The 19,350-nt window shown below is 42.3% G+C and overlaps 3 protein-coding genes across 4 annotated transcripts; 2 read left to right on the top strand and 1 right to left on the bottom strand.

Moving 5' to 3' along the window:
• Window positions 1–34: 34 nt before the first annotated feature.
• On the bottom strand, window positions 35–13,442 carry acin1a (apoptotic chromatin condensation inducer 1a). Its single transcript, XM_085930092.1, has 18 exons — window positions 12,123–13,442; window positions 10,191–10,256; window positions 9,554–9,665; window positions 9,420–9,475; window positions 6,252–8,990; window positions 5,935–6,081; window positions 5,719–5,798; window positions 3,869–3,926; window positions 3,670–3,709; window positions 3,419–3,561; window positions 3,202–3,345; window positions 2,937–3,120; window positions 2,419–2,564; window positions 2,141–2,248; window positions 1,958–2,065; window positions 1,560–1,866; window positions 1,390–1,490; window positions 35–1,307 (listed from the first exon to the last, which is right to left on the bottom strand). Exons 1-18 carry the CDS (start codon window positions 12,342–12,344, stop codon window positions 975–977), a joined length of 5,094 nt encoding a protein of 1,697 aa, XP_085786218.1. The 5' UTR covers window positions 12,345–13,442; the 3' UTR covers window positions 35–974.
• c14h14orf119 (chromosome 14 C14orf119 homolog) lies at window positions 12,927–14,387 on the top strand. Its single transcript, XM_085930100.1, has 2 exons — window positions 12,927–13,731; window positions 13,806–14,387. The coding sequence occupies exons 1-2, from the start codon at window positions 13,276–13,278 to the stop codon at window positions 13,977–13,979; spliced, it is 630 nt and encodes a 209-aa protein (XP_085786226.1). The 5' UTR covers window positions 12,927–13,275; the 3' UTR covers window positions 13,980–14,387.
• A 377-nt stretch (window positions 14,388–14,764) lies between these two features.
• Window positions 14,765–19,084, top strand: dhrs1 (dehydrogenase/reductase (SDR family) member 1). 2 transcript variants are annotated; one of them, XM_085930098.1, is made up of 9 exons: window positions 14,765–14,900; window positions 16,103–16,258; window positions 16,613–16,756; window positions 16,974–17,053; window positions 17,135–17,267; window positions 17,726–17,857; window positions 17,934–18,003; window positions 18,469–18,549; window positions 18,621–19,084. In XM_085930098.1, exons 2-9 carry the CDS (start codon window positions 16,115–16,117, stop codon window positions 18,755–18,757), a joined length of 921 nt encoding a protein of 306 aa, XP_085786224.1. In that variant the 5' UTR covers window positions 14,765–14,900; window positions 16,103–16,114; the 3' UTR covers window positions 18,758–19,084. The 2 variants fall into 2 exon arrangements, with proteins under 2 accessions (XP_085786224.1, XP_085786225.1); XM_085930099.1 differs by lacking the exon at window positions 14,765–14,900 and adding an exon at window positions 14,996–15,422.
• The last annotated feature ends 266 nt before the right edge of the window (window positions 19,085–19,350 follow it).

Consider the following 19,350-nt stretch of genomic DNA (forward strand, 5'->3'; position numbering starts at 1 on the left):
GGGGGGGGGGGGGGGGGAATAACCAGGCAGGCCATTATTTTCAAACTTTTTACCAATTTTTTTATTTGTACATTCACCACTGATAGGCGTAATCAAAGAAGAAATTAAAATAAAAAACAAAGCATTTGTACTAGAATGCTAAAATAAAACCAATATTAAAATCATTGGTGAGAAAACTGAAAATGGTACAACCTCCCCTTGACAGCCTGTATAAGCCCAACTCGGTGAACACGTCGGAGGACGCCAAGAGAACGGAACGATCATAGACGAAATAATAATAAAGAAATCTGGTGCGACCGAAAACGCGCCGCCTCCAGTCTCCGTGTATATATTTTTTTTCTTCTCCAAACAGCGGGAGAGAGGAACACTGCATCGCCTAAAAACAAAATACTCCAAAGCTGCCTCAGTTAGAAAGGTATGATTAAAGATGTCTGTACAGAATGCCACACGTTGGCCACATTTCAGCGCATCTCTGCCGAGACAAACTTGCTCTTTCTCGGTCTCTCGAGGCAGGACGGCCGAGAAGATTGTTGGTTTCCATGCAGCGACGAGTCCTCCCCATCCAAAGTGCGAGCCTGTTAAATGTGGAGTCAGAGAGCAAATGATGGCACCAATACTTTTGGTCAGAAGGGGGAAGATAAGGGAGAAGGAACAACCCAGCAGCCGTACTGCTATGCTGCGTGGAGGAAAAAAAAATAATCAAAGAAACAGTGCTGGCAAATGCATGAAGATCATTTACGATCATACATCAAACCTCGACAAGGAGTGACACATACGACGACACTGCAACTTTTCTGGTCCCCTTTCGACACGTCTGCGTGTGTGCACGTGTGCTTTGAGGTGAGAACTAAGAGGGAGGGAGGGAGGGTGACGACGTGGGTTGGTCCTTTGCTGGGTCTCAGTTGGAAACAAAGTACATGTAGTGGAAGGCAAATGGAAGAGGGCGGGGTTCTTAAGACAGTTCCATCAGCTGATTAACGCCGCCTGTCTCGCGGGTCGCTGCGGCTACGGGAGCGTCTGCTGCCCCCTTCGCCGCTGGCCCCCGCCGGCCTTCGGTAGCCATCCCTGTATTTGTCAGTCTCCCTGTCTCTCTCCCTGTCCCTTTCTCTACCTCTCTCCCTATCCCTGTCTCGTTCTCTCTCTCGGTCTTTGTCTTTCGCCCCCTCGCTCCGCTCTCCTGTTGCAAGACCTTTGCTTTTCTCCTTTCGCTCTTCTTTGCTTTTTTTCTCCTCCTCCTCCTGCAGTTGCTTCAGTCGTTGTTCACGTTCCTTCATCCGCTCCGCTCTGGCGGCTTCCCTCTCGGCAAACTGAAACGGAGATGAATGAATGAATGAATGAAGCGTTGCTCTGAGATACAAGCGTGGGTGAGCAGAGACAAAGTGTTTGTACCTGTTCATCTGTAAGTGGAAGCCAATAGATGCAAGGAGTTGCTTTAGTTTTCCGGAAAAGATCATCAAGAAGCTTCGCTGGTGGTTCCTCGGCAGCTTTCTCTGCAAAATCCAAACAGTCTGGTTTGCATCTCTCGTGCGTACTGGTGTCTTGTGCCCGTCCGTCCGTACCTTTCTTTTCAGTCTTCTTCTCCTTGCTCTTCCCCCTCTCCTTGCGCCGTCTCTCCCTTGAGCGTGACCTCCGGTGATCTCCCTCTCCATCATTTCCGGTTTTCCCAAACTCTCGGACCTTGTCGCGGTCCCACTCGCGCTCCGAGCGCGCCTTCTCCCTGCGCTCCATTTCCCGCTCGCGTTCGGCCCACTGGTCTCGCTTGGGAAGTAAGGGAGGCAGGCTTGCTGCTTGAAAACGGTTGGGAGCCGGCCACTGCTCCTCCGTTCCTGGTTTCTCCGCTGCGCCCAACCCTTTGTGGAAGTCCAGCTAAAAAGCGCAGGCATGGTCAAGCAAAAATGTTTTTTTTACATGTCCCACACAGAAAAAGACAAAACAAATGGAACTTGTGATGGATTACCTCATCCTGCTGGCAGAAGTCTACGTTAAGAACTTTTGGGTTACTCTGAGGCCACTTGACTCCATGGAGAGCTTCTCGTGTTGCAATCGCCTCCTCTGAACTTGAATACTAGAGGAAGCGAGGTGGCTAGTTTACCCAGACTGCAGCTGTTCAAGGAAAACCACACAATTAAAATGAACTCACAGTGACGTAGCAGTGAGATTTGATTTTGTCAATCCAGAAGCCGTCCTCCACCAAGGTGCCGGTTCGGCCCAGCAGTTCCTTCAGTTGCCCAAGAGTGAATGGCCTCACCTAAACAGCATCAACGCATAACTCACTCATGCATTGCTATTCAACCAAGACTGAAACATTCAGAGCTCACAGACATTTGTTAAAACTGAGCAATTTCACAGTATGCACCAGGTCTAAAAAAGAATCAATCACAATTCTGGTGAGTTGATCCAACCTATTTGTTTTCTCACCAGGTTGCTGACGTGAACAATGCTGGAAACTTTGCCACGTGGAGGAGACGGTTGTTGTGTGGTGCGTACGGGGTCGTCAATGGTGATGGAAACGCCCGATATTTGCTGACTGATGGAGCGACGAATGAGGGTGCTGCTTTCGACCGCTGCTCGAGAGATGGGAAAAGAGTCAGGCTAGTGGTTGAAATCTATCACCATCATACAATTTGCTAAATTGGCAGATGCAGACGCAGGCACTCTTGTGCATGTGGCACAATATTTCTTCATCAATAATCCAATTGTAGTTATTTACTCATCTACCACCCCTAAGTACATCTGCTTCACTGGAGCACTACCCTTAATTTATAGAGAAAATATACAAAAAGTAATCATACTTCTTCGTATTCCTTTTCAAGCATCTTAACATACGTAGGAGGTGTATCAATCGATGTGTATTGTTTCTATTTTTTTGGTTCAGGTGGCTCTAGACATGTCTGGAATAGATTAAAAAAGGAAAGAACAAGACAAATATATATTACCAGTGCTGATTTCTCCATCTTGGGTGGGTTGGACTGGTGACTGGGTTTCCATGTCTTCCTCAGGTTTGTCCTCGTGAGATTGGATCCTATTGTGGTCTCCCTGAATGTCATTTTCCTCCACATGCTCACATCTACTCCTCTTGGTCTGTTTCTGTCCATTCTCTTGACTCTCTGAAGGCACCTCCTTCAATCCAGAAATGAGGTCAGCTCGGCGTCATTCAGGTAAGCAGCAAAAGGCGCACATTCAACTCGCTGTATAACGTACTTGGGTGACAGTGCGTCGGATCTGAAGGTCCTGCTCCGAGGTCTCTTGACTCTCTTCCTCAGTGTCAGACAGTACAACTTCCTCAGGATGCAGGTCCACAACAGCATCTTGGACTGAACCCGGACGGACGTCAGGGATCAGAGACTGGAAACAAAATACCTTTTGAGCATTTTTCAGCCACGGAAGAAGACTGTCAGTCACAGTGTGCTGTTCATACCTTGAGTGAATCTGTAGTGATGCTGATGGAAGGTTTCTTGGCAGTGACCGCAGTGCAGGAACCCCACCGCCTCTTGCGACCACCTGGAGTCCCAGATTCCTGATCGCCGTCTGTACCGCCTGTGCCTGGAGAGGACTTATTGCCTGTCATTCATTGCAGCAACAAACAGCGTAAGAAGATTGAATTCTTGAAATATGTGTAATAAAAATAAATGAACATATTTAACAGAGATAAACAGACAATATACGTACTGCTAAGAGAGATCTTCCGAGCTGAGAAGGCCTTGTATGACTAAAAGATAAGGGGAAAAAAAAAAAATGTAACCCAACGTAGTGGAGGAAAGATGAACGTAATACACAATGTACACAAAGTTGTGCTGTATCTCAAACACTAAATAAAATCTGGGCAGCATTAGACAATATGCATTAAAAAAAGATGAACAATTCTTACGTCCTCACTGGCCTCCACAAGTTTCTCTGACTCTGCCATAGCAGACTGAATCCCGTGGCTTTGTTCCATTTCATTTGCATTAGAAGAAAACGAGAAAACACATTATTGCATGTTAGTAATGAATTAAAATGACAAATTATTATTTTAAACTTAAGTGGGGAGTTTTAAAAAAAGATAAAAAAATAGTTACTTACATTTAATTTGATTACTGTACATGTTTTTATTGCAATCAACAGGTTCACCATGCAAACAAGGGGTAAGATCTTTTAACCTAGTGCTTATACTCTGATTTAACACGACAGCAAATAATACAGAATTCCTCCAGTAGCTACAACTGAGACACGTAAACTCAAAGCAGGCGAAGAAACGTTCCCTAAAACCGCTGAAAATACTACGTGCAATCGTGAAAATGAGAAGCACAGTAATACATCCGCAGTCCGCCTCCGGCCCCAAGCGAAATGTTCCGGAACGGTGACGCAGTGAGCAAAATGCCCCCCCTCTGCTGGTGTCACCTCAAGGGAGCACAGTAGTAACGATTAATCCAACTTGGCAACGAACACACGAGCAAGTGCGCCGTCAAAAAACACAACAGCGGTGGAGTGGCGCAGCGAGCTGAGCTTGAGCTCCCGCTTCCTCTCTCCGTCATACCTTCCTCCCACCACAGGTTACTCTTCTCCGAAAGCGTTAATGGCTACTTCGGCAGCCAGCGATAGCATATCGGCGACGACGGCCTCGCCCGCAATTTGTCTTATCGAATTTTATCTTTAATTTTTCCAAATTTTAGACCGCTTGCAAAAATAAGGCATCGAAGATGCCATAGTTATGTCGCAAAGGGGAGAAAAAGATCAGAAATCAGGACCCACGTGTTGGCTCCAAGGCAGCCACGACTATTGCCTGATAGGAAATACTTCTGCAGTGAACTCAACATTTCTAGATAACGCAATCTGTCTTAACACAAAGACAGAGTTGCAAACGCGACTTTGTAAAAAAAAAAAATCAACAACCTAAAAGTCAAGAAATAAAAAACATTAAACAATTAGTAACACGTGACTGGTCGCTAGGGAAACAAACTAGCGTTACGTGCAAATGCATCTTAAATGCTCACATGCACTCAACAGAACAGAAAATGTTTGTACATGTTAATTTAAGGGAAATCGATTTATTGAATGAAATTGAAAGCTAACCCAAAAATTGCAGATATTTAATTATTATATAATAAACAGAAAATGTTTGTTATTCCAATGCTGTACATGTTAATTTAGGGGAAATCTATTTATTTAACCCACAAATTGCAGATATTTAATTATTCTTGTGTTTATAAAGTGCATCAATAAAAACAACAATACTATTATGTTGAGTTCAACATTCCTTGGTAACGCAATCTGTCTTCACATAAAGACAGTGTTGCAAATGTGACTGTAAAAAAAACAAAAAAAAACTAAACAATTAGTAACAAGTGACTGGTCGCTAACTTAACAAACTATAGCGTTTTGTGCAAATGCATCTTAAATGCTCTCATGCACTCCTCAATAAAACAGAAAATGTTTGCACGTGTTAATTTAGGAGAAATCTATTTATTGAATGAAATTGAAAGCTAACGCAAAATTTGCAGATATTTAATTCTTATGTTTATAAAGTGCATCAATAAAGATAACAATACTATTACGGTGAGTTCAACTTAAGCGTCAGTAATTGCAACATGTCCTTCACAACATATACCTGGATGCCACCATGTTAAGCTTCACAGTATTAGTTTTGTTCTACACAACATCCCAACTTAATGAGATTTGGGGTTTAACGGACAGACAGATAGACAAACGAGCCCGCTATACCAAGACATAAAACCACACCTTGATTCATCCTTTCGCTCCAATCCTTCACCGTCTTTGCTTTTCATCTCATCTCCGGCTGTTGTTTCAAGGAATGGTTTCTAGGATATTACGTGGCACCACAATGTTTAATATATGAATGAAAAGAAATAACCAGCCATTAGCCATTGATTGGAGGAAAAAAAATAATGTCATTCAAAAATAATTTTGATACATTTTGGAATTGGAGCCACTAACCTTGACCTGACTAGCCTCATCATCTGCTGTGCTTGTCTTCTCGACAGACCTTTCTCTTTTGCAAGAGGCGGCCTTTTGGGTTTCTTTTATGCTTGCATCTTGAGTCACTTGACACTGGGGTGAAGTACTTCTGTCACGGTTTCCTTCCTAAAAAGCAAGGAGCAGATATTTCCTACCTGTTAATGTACATTCTGTGTCATGTCTGTCGTTTATAGAACTGGAATTCATGAATTCATTGATTAACTCAAAGTAGCACATGCTGCAAACTGGCTGTAAAGATGAGAGAAAAAAAAAAGGCTTCCATTTAGATTTCCTACCCTTCTATTCTTTGAAGTGGAGATTTTATCATGAGAAGAGGAGGATGAGGAAGATGAGTGGGATGAGGAGGACCCGGAATCAGATTCAGAGGAAGCAGAATCGTTGGAGGATGAACGTTTTTCTCTTCTTTGTACAGCGTTTGCTGGGCTTGCAGCAACTTTGTCTTGAGTCACATCTTTCGACGTCTTGGTGCTTTCCTTGGCGAGCTCATCCTGCCTCACGGAACCATCTTTTGCATTCTCCTGCGATGCTTGATCTGCAACACCTTCTTTGGAACTTGTTTTGTTGTGAAAAGCAGACTCTTCCTCGGAACGGCACCCCACCTGACCCTGTGTTTTAGTGCTAACTTGCTGTCGTACATGGCTTTCCTGTTGAGCAGAGGTTTGGCTCTCCCGCTGCTCTCCCAAACTGGCAGGGGAGGCGAAAGGTGACACCTGAGTCTGGGGCGTATCGGAGAAGGTACGATGCCGTTTGATGACCATGGATGTGGTGGACTGGGTCTGAACAGGGGGGTCTCTTAAGAAGCGGAATTTCTTCAGTGATGACTGCGGAGATGCCAATGGTGACCTTGAGTCCGCTGCTTGGGATTCACTCTGAGCTTTGGCATCTTCCTGGACTCCTGCCTCTGGTTTTCTATCTAGTCCTGTGAAAAGGGGCGGAGCAGGAGAGGTAAGAGAGAGTGGGAGTTCAATGTTCAACTCCTTGGCTGTTTTCTTCTCTAACATTTCCTGTCCACTAGCCCTTGCCACTGCTATTTTGTCCTCAATCCTGTTTTCAAGAGCCTCCCTCTCTTGATCCTTCCTATCAAGATTTAACGGCTCTTGCGTCTCTGTTCGATGGCCCGCCAACCCCTGCGCTAGTTGCTCTTGCTTTGCGCATTCTCTCTCCAGACGCTCTTTTTCTAGTCGTTCTTGCTGGACACGTGTTTTCTCCAGATACTCCAGGCGCTCTCTTTCCAGGCGCTCTTGCTCCAGTCGTTCTCGCTCCAAACGCTCTCTTGCCAGGCGCTCTTGCTCCAGGCGCTCTCGTTCCAGGCGCTCTCTTTCTAGACGCTCTCGCTCCAGGAGCTCTCGTTCCAGGCGCTCTCGCTCCAGGCGCTCTCGCTCCAGGCGCTCTCGCTCCAGGCGCTCTCTTTCCAGGCGCTCTCTTTCCAGACGTTCTCGTTCCAGGCGCTCTTGCTCCAGTCGTTCTTTCTCCACTTGCATTCTGTGAAGACGTTCCTGCTCTAAAGCGCGTTCTTTCTGCTTCCTCAAGGCTTCCTCTCTCTCCTTTCGCTCTTTCTCCAATGCTTCTTGTTCTCGCCGTTGTTTTTCCAAAGCTTCTAGTCGCTGTTGCTCTAATTTTTCCCTTTCTAATCTTTCCTGTTCCAATGCCCTTTCTTTTTCAAGCCGTTCTTTTTCTTTTCTCTCTGCCTCCAAAGCTTTTGCCCTTTCTAACATTTCTTTCTCGAGAGCCTTTTCTCTTTGCTCTCGTTCCCGTTCCAAAGCCTGGATTCTTTCTAACTCCATTTCTCTCGCTTTCTTTTCCATCTCCTCTCTTTCTCGCTGGAGACGTTCTTGCTCTAAGGCCCTTTGCCTCTCCAGCGCCATCGCTCGCTCTCTTGCCAAGGTTTGCTCTCGTTCTTCCTGCTCCCTAGCCAAATATTGTTCCCTCTCCAGCCTCTCTCTTTCTGAAGCAAGATTCTTCTCTGACAGCAGAGCTTCTCGCTCTTGTCTTTCTAAGACCTGCTGCCGCTCCAATCTCTCCATTTCCTTCTGTTCCCACTGAAACGCTCGTTTGCGCTCTTCCTCCAAAGCTCGCTCTTGCTCAAGGCTTCTTAGCCTTTCTTGTCTGTGCAGCTCAAGGAACTTTTCTGACTCCAGCTCAGATTCCCTCCCTTCCATGGTGGAAGTCTTAAGCACACTCACAGGAATATGACTTTGAGCCGAATGTGCTCCCATGATGCCCTGGTTGATGCCTGTTCTCATGGAAACTGGCACGTGACCTGCGGCGGTCGCCAATGACAGACCCTCAATGTGTTCTGTGCCACAAAAAGATGTGGCTATTGATGGATTGTTGTCTTTCCTACTTCCTTCTCCATTGCCACCAGGCCAAAAAGCCCCGGAGAAAGCGCCTTCTGACTCCATTTTACGTGCCAGAAGACTTAATGGGCCGGGTTTACGCTCCACGTGTCCACTCCTTTGCGGCTCCGGGCTGCTACTGCGACTACCACTGCTCGAGGAACCGGAGCTGGAGTTACTGGGTGAGTGCCTTGCTGGGGCTACATCTAGACCAGGGGGGCTCTGTTTTGGGGTGTCAGGCAAAGAGAATGATAACTCTGGAGGTGGGGACGGAGGAGGCGTTGGCTGGCGGAGTTGAGGAGATAAAAGGGAAGGTATGTGCTGCGGCTGCTGGGGTTGACGAGATGCTCCACACCTCTCCCGAGTTGAGGGCCCTCTGGCTGGTTGTTTCTGTGTTCTCCTACGAACGTTACTGCCCCAGTCATCATCATCATCCCCATCCTCCTCGCCGTCCTCACTATCATCGTCGTCACTGTCGGCGGGGAAGTCGCTGGCCGCAGAACTTTTCTCCGGTTGATGGTCATTCCCGGGAACATGCATGGTAATGGACACAGAAGCAGCAGACATGTGAGCTTCCTGGTTGTTATTAGCCTCTCCCTCAGTTACTGCAGAAAACCGGATCCCTCCATCAGATGGGTCGGGTGGCTTGTGCTGCTCAGCTGAAGCTGGGGTCACATCCTGAGGAGAAATTGTAGGACAAAAAAGGTTTTGCAGTGGTCGAATTTTGTAGCAGTATTTGACTCGGAGAAATTTAAAAAATATGTATATTTTTAAAGGAGAAGTCAATCCACCAAAATAATTTTACAAAAATGTGTTGTATGTGCCCCAATTTCCTTTCTCTCTAAGTATATTATTCCCATGCTGCCATTTTATTGTATTTGAAAACAAGCTAATACTTATGAATCGTAATTCATGCAACAGGTTTCCATAGAGATTCCACCTTGGGTTGCCTTAGCAAATAATGGCTGTTGCGACATCTGACGACTTAGAATGAAACTGCAACGCATTTTCAAAACAACGAGCCCGCGCGAGGGTAAAGTGGCCTTAAGACATTGAACTTGGTAGTACTGCGTGGATACAGTCCATATGATGGGGAAAATATCTGACCTGGGCTTGCGAAGGACATGCGATGCTGTTATTAACATCTCTGCGTTCCTCTTGTTCTGTTTGCAAAAGGTAAATGCATTAAAAGTGGCATCATCATTAACATATTTGCCCAAACAAATTGTTATTCCACTTACCATTAGTATCATTCGCTTGAAGGGCTTCTCTCTCCTGAAGTTGGCGCAAGAGCTCCTGCTGTTTAGCCAGATACTGCTTAATGAAGCTATTCTGGCTCATTTCCTCGCTAATCTAAAGGCAGAAAGGTTAATGAAAGTAAGTTGCAATCATATCTGTATATGTTTCGAAGATAGTGACGAGAATGACACTTGTTAAAGAGGGAGTGCGCCATCAAAAACACTGTCATGAAGTATATCTTAAAACAGAAGATTATATTTTAAAGAATCTATGGAAGAAAACTTTTTTTTTTTCCTTTTTCAGAGTCTATTAGCACCCTCTTTAGTGAAAAGTTGACACTGCAGTCAGTGACCTATTCCATAGGAGAATGTGTCGCAACAGTAATTATATGAAGTAATCAATGGCATATCGATGGAATAATCGATTCTAAAAAGATATGTTTGTGACAGCCTTAATTACAATTACATTTGTTTACTTTCCTAGCTCTACTAGCAATAGAACAGCCATGGTTAATAGCGGTTTGTTTACGTTCACATTCTTACAATCAGAGATAGAGAGCGGAAGTGAAATGAGGCGACATTCAAATAATGCTGTTAGCAGTTCCAAAACTGCAACACTATGAAGCTTTGAAACACTTGCCTGAGAGTTTGGCTGCAGCCCAACATAAGAAGTGGAGGTCTTCTGCAGATTTTCCAGCATGAGAGCCTGTTTTTGTGGAAAATATAGTATCGTTGGTTATTGCGCAGTAAGGGCAACAAAGACAAAGCAGAGCTTCCAACCAATATTATCACCCATCAGGAACTTCCTGAATATTCTGTCAGAGCAAAAACTGTTGCGACAATGTAGCAAGTAATGTCTAACTACTACCACTCAATGTGTGGGCCCTCCCGCAGATGAGACCACAAGTGCCGAGATGCGTCGACAAATTGTTGGGTTGCCGTTATATTTTACCAGGCATTTAAAAAGGCTATACACGGCAACTGTCTTGCCAAGATCTGCTTTTTTTTTTTTTGCACAACCCAAAATGCTCACACACAAACGGACGTATTGTGTCCTCTTGTCTACTCTTCCCCATTGCCATTATAATCTCAGTTGCGTGCTTCACGTTTATCGCCGCGCCGACTGGAGAAGACGTGGATGGGTGAAACACAAAATAAAGTTAATTAAAAAAAATATTCAAATTTGTCTAAAATGACTATTTTAGAATAAAAATAAAAAACTTGAATGCAACGTTACGTCGTACTCCTCGGCAGCTGGAGGGCAGAGCGAGCTCCCCTCACAGCCTTCAGCTCGCTATTTATTCTTCATTTTGCATTTTAAAAGTTAAATGTACTATGCGTAAAAAGTATTTAGAAGCAAGGGAACTGTTTGGCGGTCTGAGGGAGCTCATAATAAATCCTTACCAAAACAAAATAATAAATATTTTCAATTTAAAAAATAATGGCAGATTTAACTAATTGCAGGCATTTTTGGGAATGATAATCAAGGGAACACTGAAGCAAGCAACTGGGGGTCAAATCTGTGTCAGGGTGAATGGTAGCATCCAGTTGGGTCCCTAAGCAATACCCTTCATGATAGTTGCTGTTTCCCAGCCACTGTCGTGGGATGGGTACCTTAAAAGGAAACATCATGCGAGTAAGTCGCTGTGATAACCCCCGACCAAAAGGAACTAAGTGAAAAGTCGAAAATACATAAATATATACATGCAGCATGTGCCACAGAAAATCAACATCTGGCACCACTAAGAGATTATAGAATAAAAATCAGATAATGTATATTATGTTGGTTTTACCGTCAATGGCACACTTGATGTTATTGCATTGTTAAACTCTTAAAATATATTTATGAGAATGAAAAAAAAATCTACAGAGGAGAGGAATGTAAAAGCAAAAAAGAAACACAATTGATGATTTTCAGGCGCAATTACGATGTCAAAAAAAAACCCCAAAACAATTGTGTCAATGATAACATTTGGTTGATGGCAAGTAGAAAAGTAAACAATCCAACTCGTCAATGACCTACGGCAGCTCAAAGGCCTCAAACACATTTTCAAAATTCACAGACCCTAAGTCGTCAGCACATAGCGAGAAGTAATCATTCAAAAAGATTACTTCGGTAATAACTTAACAGTCTTTATTTGCGCGTTGAAAATGTGTTAATCTACTAAAATTATGTAGTTGTTAACAATTAACCAGACTCTCGGAGGTTTCAGACAGAGAGTGTAAACAGTCGAAATCCACCGAGGCCACTGCTAAACTCACGGCGCTAGCTAGAATTGCCAATGAGCTAACAGGGAAACATCACCCTCAATACACATTTCGAGATGTCCACTCAAGTTTACTTAACTCTTTCTGTGATTGGTATGTTCATCAACACGGAACGCAGTTAAAAAAAACACACACAGTAAAAAAGGAGTAAAAATATAATCGACTGGAAATTATTAAACTCTAGCGACTCCGCTGCTCAACAGTAACGATAGTCGGATGTCGGCCCTCGAGAAAGCATCAGCCCGTCTCATCGTTATCCCGAACTCGCTGCAATGGTGGCCGCACAATTGGTAGAGGAACTCACCGCTTTGAGTCTTTTGACAAGAGCATTCTTTTGTCCGCTTTTTGACAATCCTCTTTCCTCAAGAGCAGCTTTTAAGTCTGCTACACGAAGAGAGTGGAGCGGTCTCCCGTCCAGGGTTACGTCTTCGAGGTCCGCCATTTTCCGTTCCTCTGGACCGATTCCAGCGAGAGCGCCGAGCAACGCCCTCCTACAGACGACGTCATCGCTGACGACTTCCTCCATCCATATTCAAAAAAATAAACATAATACATTTGGGATTTTTTTCTCAATTTTCCTCATAACATATTTTTTTCAACGTAAATCTATTTTTTGTTTTTACATTTGGTTGGTAGTATAGTTTGATATTTTGCAAATGACCTTATTTGCGTGGTTTATGCGCAGTTTTGATACTTTGGATAATCGACTGGTGCCCTTTGCGCCGAACTGTTCAACGCAATCTGTTTGCAACTTTCACGTCCGTTTGAATTGCCCTCACTTATGGAAACACTACAGAACGTATGAAATATAATGTCAAAAGTTTGGTGCTTGTTACTCCCTCCTAAATTGGGGGAATACACTTACTGCAGGGCCTGTATCATTGGATGGATGAATGCATGCATGCATGGATAAATGGAGGGAGCGAGAGAAAATGGGTGATCATGATACAGGGTTAATTAACGTCTTTTTTCACTATTTATTTTTTTAATAAGTATTGTCCATGTTTTCTTTTTTTTTAATAACTATATCTACTTTTGCAAGCCCCGGTCTATAAGATGATGTTTTTTAATTCAATATCTAATACGATATTTTACAAATCGTTTTTTTTTTTCAATTTCTTTTCACTTATATACGTATTTTTAAATTACTAATTTAGATTGCAACACAAAGCAGTTATGTTGGAGATCAATGGGTGGCGGTAATGCACCATTACAGATTGTAAACGGCCGTTAAATACGATGAAGAACAGCAAACGAAGAAGTGGCCATGACGGCTCCTCTTTAGATATGACAATTAGGCTACCAAAAGTGGGCTGACGCCTTCGTGCTCAAAAGGTACTTCATGTTCACGGTAGCCCGTTAAAAGTACATTTTATGTTATACCAATCAAAGGATTTCCTCGTTCGTTTGCTATTGCCGATTGATCCAAATCACATAAGTCGCTGCTTGCTCTTCTCATGTTGAAACCAGCCTGTCCAAAGATGTCATGGTTCAATTCCGTCACTCAAAACTCGGACCACCAGCAGCAATTTTCTACCGACAGCCGCAAAATGTCGGCCACAGACGGCTTGTGTGGTCCTTACCGCTCCAGGCTCGGGGGTGCGCCGACGACTGCGGCGTCACCGACCATGGCAACACAAGACCAGCTTGGCCTCTCATCTCGGGGGTCGGAGGGCTTTCCCTCAGCACCCCAGTGTGTTGCCGGACCCCCCACCCTGGAGAATTTGACATGCGGAGGTCAGGTCAGAGAGCCAGTGCCCATCTCTTATGTGAGCTTCCAGGAGCAGAGGTGCATCCTGAGCTGGTTCCAAAGCTGGAATTCCTCTCAGCGAGAGAGATTTCTGCAGGACCTAGTGGGCAAAGCCGTGCCTGGAAAGGTGTGCACACTTCTGGACTCTCTCAGTACTCTTCAGGTAATGGCACTGTCACACACAGTGGTGTTAAATGTCCAAATTGATGAAACATTTTTTTTTTGCACTTTGTCAAGGTTAAGGACAGACTACCAAACATATTTGAATGCCAGCTTCGCCTGTGGACACAATGGTTTGAGTCCTGGGGAGAAGAAGAGCGCAACAATTTCTTATACATCCTGGAAGAGAGGGATCCCACATTTGTCTCCCACTTTTACACCTGTGTAGCAGGTACAGCGGGCAGAGACTAAATCATGATGTCATCTTCAAACCCACGCAGGGACAATAAGCAAAATGAATGTGATAGTCACAGTAAATGTAGGTGTTAACCACGGTGAGGTGTTACCTTTATGTTGAATAGACTTTGTGACCAACTTTTAAAAAGTCTGATTCTTCAGGGAAACATCACACGCAAAAAAAATATATATATATTTGTCATACACCGCCTTTCTTTTTGGTTTGTTTGTTAGTTTGTGTTTAATTACAAAACTAACAGTGTTTAATGCGTACTGTAACTTCATGGACAAATCTTGATGATTGAACCTCTAGCTTTAAGAGCTGTATGATAATTTTTCATTGTGACTACCCTGGTTTATATACTGGATATGATGTGGACATTTTTTGTAAACCTGTACAAATAAACAGTATACATTATTGTATCCTTGTTGTGTTTCTGTTATAGCATGCTTTGACAATGTGACGCATAGGTTCAAAATGCAGGAAAACGCATATTGGTGTTCTTCAGTGTTTTTCAAATAATATTTTGTCAATTTTCAATGATAAAGACCTACAGCGCAGTTAATACATTCACTCTCACTACACTCAAGAATTGAATGATAACCTACAAAGTATTTTTGCTACTTCTACATTATGTTAACAATAACCAATAAACAAAAAAAACTGTTCATCTTAGCTACGTTGTATTTGTGTAGAGTTTTTCAAGTTTATTATTAGTTAAAGAGTTGCAAATATACTAGCTTACTTAATTGTAAAGTATACATTTCACCGTAAGAGGGCAGTAAAGCAACACTATCGTATCGCAGCTGCGGTAGAATGTCTCGAAAAGAAGAAAGGAGGAGTTGCATTCATCTCTATATCAGCAGCAAACCATCGGCAATTTTGGCAGATAAGTCCGGAGACGTCGCAGGAAGAAATATCCGACCCCAATCACTGTAAGTTGCCGTTTTCCTTTGATGCATTTATCCGATTTTAATCAATTCTAGATATTTTTTGCACTGAATGTTAAATCATATTTTTGGCCAATTCAAATGGCAATTAAGAGCTGCTGATTTTCTACATTTGCATAATATTTCGAATTTGCATATGTCTACTTTTACACTGGATGCAAAGTCTTGTTTTTCTTAGTATGTGGTAATTTGTATTAGCAAATGGTTCTTTTAATAACTCTTTGTACGAAAACTGCAACTTCAAACGTCAATCTTGTTGACCTTTGCCGTGCCGCTCACTCTTTCCCCCATTCCATAACTATGGAGTAATCGTCAATGCACTGGCGTCATCACGGAATGGTGACCAATTGCTGTACACGCCCCGTTTTTTTTTTTTTTTCATGTGGACCATGGCCACAAGAAGATCGTAAGTGACTGTGCACTTTTTTTTTGTTGCTTTAAGTTGTGTCTCATTGTTGGCACTCACTATTGATCATCGTCTGCCCAAGACAATCCGAGCTGAAAACGGTAACGGAAAGTCTTAACTTTTGAAATATATTGCTGTTTGTATTTCTAAAAACTTTATCATCACTCTTACACAAATGCGTGGGTGCTGGATCGTTATGCAAGGGTGAATGAAAAGCATTTTTTTCAATATACTTTGTTAGTTTGATGTCAGGAAGCTCTATGTCAGGGGTCACTCATCTTTTCTGAAGAGCTACTTTGTTGGTTCTCTCGTGCAAAGGACTATCAGATAGATACATTTAATAATGTAGATAGTGTTATGACTGATTATTTCTCTGAATGTTTTATTTCTATACATCTCTGCTAGCGTTTATGTTTTCAAAAGATCACTTCAACATTCTTAGAAAATCACGATTTCTCTTCACTGGTAAACTCTTTGGAGACTAGACCCACAAGCTGCTCATGTGGCTACCCGATGACGTGGCCACCATGTTGTTGATCCCCCGCTCCATGTCGTCACTAAGGCCAATTTAATCTTACAAGTAATCTTTTTTTTTTTTTTTTTTTCATACGGTATGACATTTCTACAAACTAGTACGACAACTTTGACATAGCAAGACGAGCGATGGGTGACAGTGTCTGCCTCCTTTAAAACTCGGAAATGTATTTTTCGCCTATGCAAAAACTTCTGTGCATTTTGATGGACAAAAATTTGCGACATTTGACCTATCGTGTATCTGCAGTCCACAGAGAACATGTCCCTGTCCGGTTGGATCTGTGTGGTCACGGGTGCCTCCAGAGGCATTGGTAAAGGAATAGCCCTGCAGCTTTGTGAGGCAGGCGCTACCGTCTACATCACAGGACGTAAAGAAGCGGCTCTTAATGAAACAGCAACACAGGTGAAATTTGGAGCTGGGTGTGGCAATAAGCGCATACCAAGAAGTTAGTCTTGAGCGAAGGCACTTTCTTTTTGCTTCCTCTTTCTGTCGCTCTTTAATTACCAGTTGATTCATCTTGTTATATTTTGATGGGAAATAATTGTTTACTTCATGATAAGTAGATGACTAGTGCATGATTTTTTTTAATGAAATAATTGTTTACTTTATGATAATTAGATGACAAGTGCATGATTTTTTTTTCTTTCAAATTCACATCTACAATTTATATTGTCTGGCTGTTCATTTTAAAACTCAACTATTAAATGCTAAAAATGACTATTGAAAAATTGATTTCTGTGTGCTATCTCTGCTCAGGTAAACCAGAGGGGTGGAAAGTGTGTACCGGTCATCTGTGATTCAACTAATGATTCAGACATTGAGAAACTCTTTGAACGCATAAAACTGGAACAAAGTGGCAGGCTGGATCTCCTAGTAAACAATGCATACGCTGGAGTACAGGTTGGTGGCATTAAAGCACTAATTCTCATCCTGCAGATCCTCCAAAGTGAAAAACATTCTCTTTTATAATGATGGTTGGCGTCTAAATTTCTGCCAAATAAAAACAATGTCAAGTGAACTAATATGACCCCGCCTCTAAGATTTGTTATTATAACATTAACTGTGCAAGAAATCTTTAATTGTTTATCAACTCACAAAATATTCAATGTCATTGCAGGCTATCTTTGAGAACCAGGGGAAAAAGTTCTGGGAGACGGAGCCGTCTATGTGGGATACCATAAACAACACGGGCCTAAGGTAGTAAGCACTTTGAATTGACAACATGAATTTATTTAGTAAGCTTTTTTTTTTGTTTTGTTTTAATTCTCAATCTGGTAGAAGCCACTATATCTGTTCGGTGTATGCGGCCCGTATGATGGTGGCTCAAGGTCAAGGTTTGATCGTCACAGTTTCATCCATGGGAGGAATGCGATATCTCTTCAATGTTCCATACGGTGTTGGGAAAGCAGCAGTAAGTTGATATTTCCCTAGGTCTTGGATTTATGTATAGAGTACCGTATTTTCCGGACTATAAGGCGCACCTAAAGACCTAAAATTTTCTCAAAGGCCGACAGTGCGCCTTATAGTCCGGTGCGCCTTATATTTGGACCAAATTCCTAAATTTAAACTGGCCCAAAGCATTGTGTCATGAAATCAATCATAAGTGGCCCGCTGAAGACTATGAATCATGAATCAAAAAGACTATGGATCGTTATTTTGTGATTATAAAGTAATTTGTTGCGTCTGAAGTTGAAATAAAAAAGATAAAATGGAGAATGATTTGATTTGAATTAAAAATCGGACATGATGCATTAATGGTGCCTTATAGTCCGGTGCGCCTTATATAAGGACCAAGTTTTAAAATGGGCCATTCATTGAAGGTGCGCCTTATAGTCTGGTGAATACGGTAATTAAACAATTTCTTTACAGTGTGACCGCATGGCAGCAGATATGGCTTTGGAGCTTCGCAAAAGCGGCGTGGCATCCATCAGTCTGTGGCCCGGACCAGTAAAGACGGAGCTAATAGAAGAGATGGTGCTTTCAGATGATGCACAACAGAAAGTAGATCCCAAACCAGATGAACTACATGTGTAAAGTATGCCATTTACGGTAAATATCTGAATTGTTTCACCCTCAGGTTAAAGATGTGTTTGTCAATGGAGAAACCACAGAATTTAGTGGCCTGTGCATTGTCAACCTTGCTCAAGGTAAGATGACATGTTTTTAATCTACTTGAAAGTAAATGTCAGAGATTTTCATTGCAATGTTCTATGTTCTGCTGCATTATTCTAAACACTATTCTTATTGTTGTCTTTGTGGAATATTAATTAATAATCCACTTGTATTTAGACAGCTAAGGAGATTTATTTTGTTATATGGCATCGGCCTGTCTACTTGAATTGATGTCGAAGTACTCGCGAGCTTGCCTTGTGAACATCACGTGGCCAAACTCAGAAAACAGGTTGAACTGAGATGTTCGGAAGCTATGCCCGTGGAAACTTTGATGTCAATTTCAAACAACAGCATGGTTAGGTGCCAGCTAAAAATTTATTCCACTTATTGCTTTTTTTAGAGTAGTGGGGGTTACATAAATTATACTCTTTTAAATATAATTTTTGACATGACTTTGGCTTCTTCAGCTTCAACTAATGAACCTTGTCTTCATTTCAAAGATAAAAACCTGATGTCGCTGAGTGGAAAAATTCTCATGACCTGTGAACTGGCGAGGCGTTATGGGCTACAAGATTTTAATGGTAAATCACTTTTGGGGGAAGATTGAAAAGCATAGTGTTTGTATGGTATTTATTTTTGTTTTCTTTTCCAGGGCGTTGTGTTGAAGACTTAACCTCCGTGAAGTTCCTGCTGACCCAAGTTCCGCGTCTCTCCTGGCTCTCATATGTGGTCCCTTCTTTTATAAGAATTCCACGCTCTATGCTTTCCATGGGTAGCGACCATATCTAGCCAAATGTTGTGGCGTGGAAAACCGTTTTGTGACTACTGTTTAATGCAACTGCCACAAGTGCCTATTGAAATGAAGAAAAAATATATAATAAAGAATCTGAGGATGGTAATATTACGAGTAAGCTAGTAGACCCTGGAAAATTCTTTGAAATGTGAACGGTTAAAGAGACAGTCCCCTTGATAATATAGGTTGAAAAAAAATATTGGGTCTGGGCAGATAACATAGGCGTAGCACAAAGAGGCTGAAATCTAACATCTACAGACTTACAGCCAAGAGAAATGCCATATAATAATGAGAATAAACTGATGGGAAAAAAAAAAAAAAAATAGATCGGAATAAAAAAATACATAACCCGTTAAGATTATATGTGAATATAATAAAATATTACACACATGACACATTGCAATGACAATGTTGAATCGAGCCATATTGTATCCATTTCAGAAGAATGCACATCTTGTATTTGTACTCTTTTCCATTATTTGTTACCTACCATGGTAGCATAATCAAAAACAAACCACAAAAATGAGTGCACTTTATTATGGGTTAGTCATATACATAGAGATTCTACTCTTGCTTATTACCTTTTTCG

Source organism: Syngnathus leptorhynchus, chromosome 14, assembly GCF_054491065.1.
Source record: "Syngnathus leptorhynchus isolate UIUO chromosome 14, UIUO_Slep, whole genome shotgun sequence".
Taxonomy (NCBI): Eukaryota; Metazoa; Chordata; class Actinopteri; order Syngnathiformes; family Syngnathidae; genus Syngnathus; species Syngnathus leptorhynchus.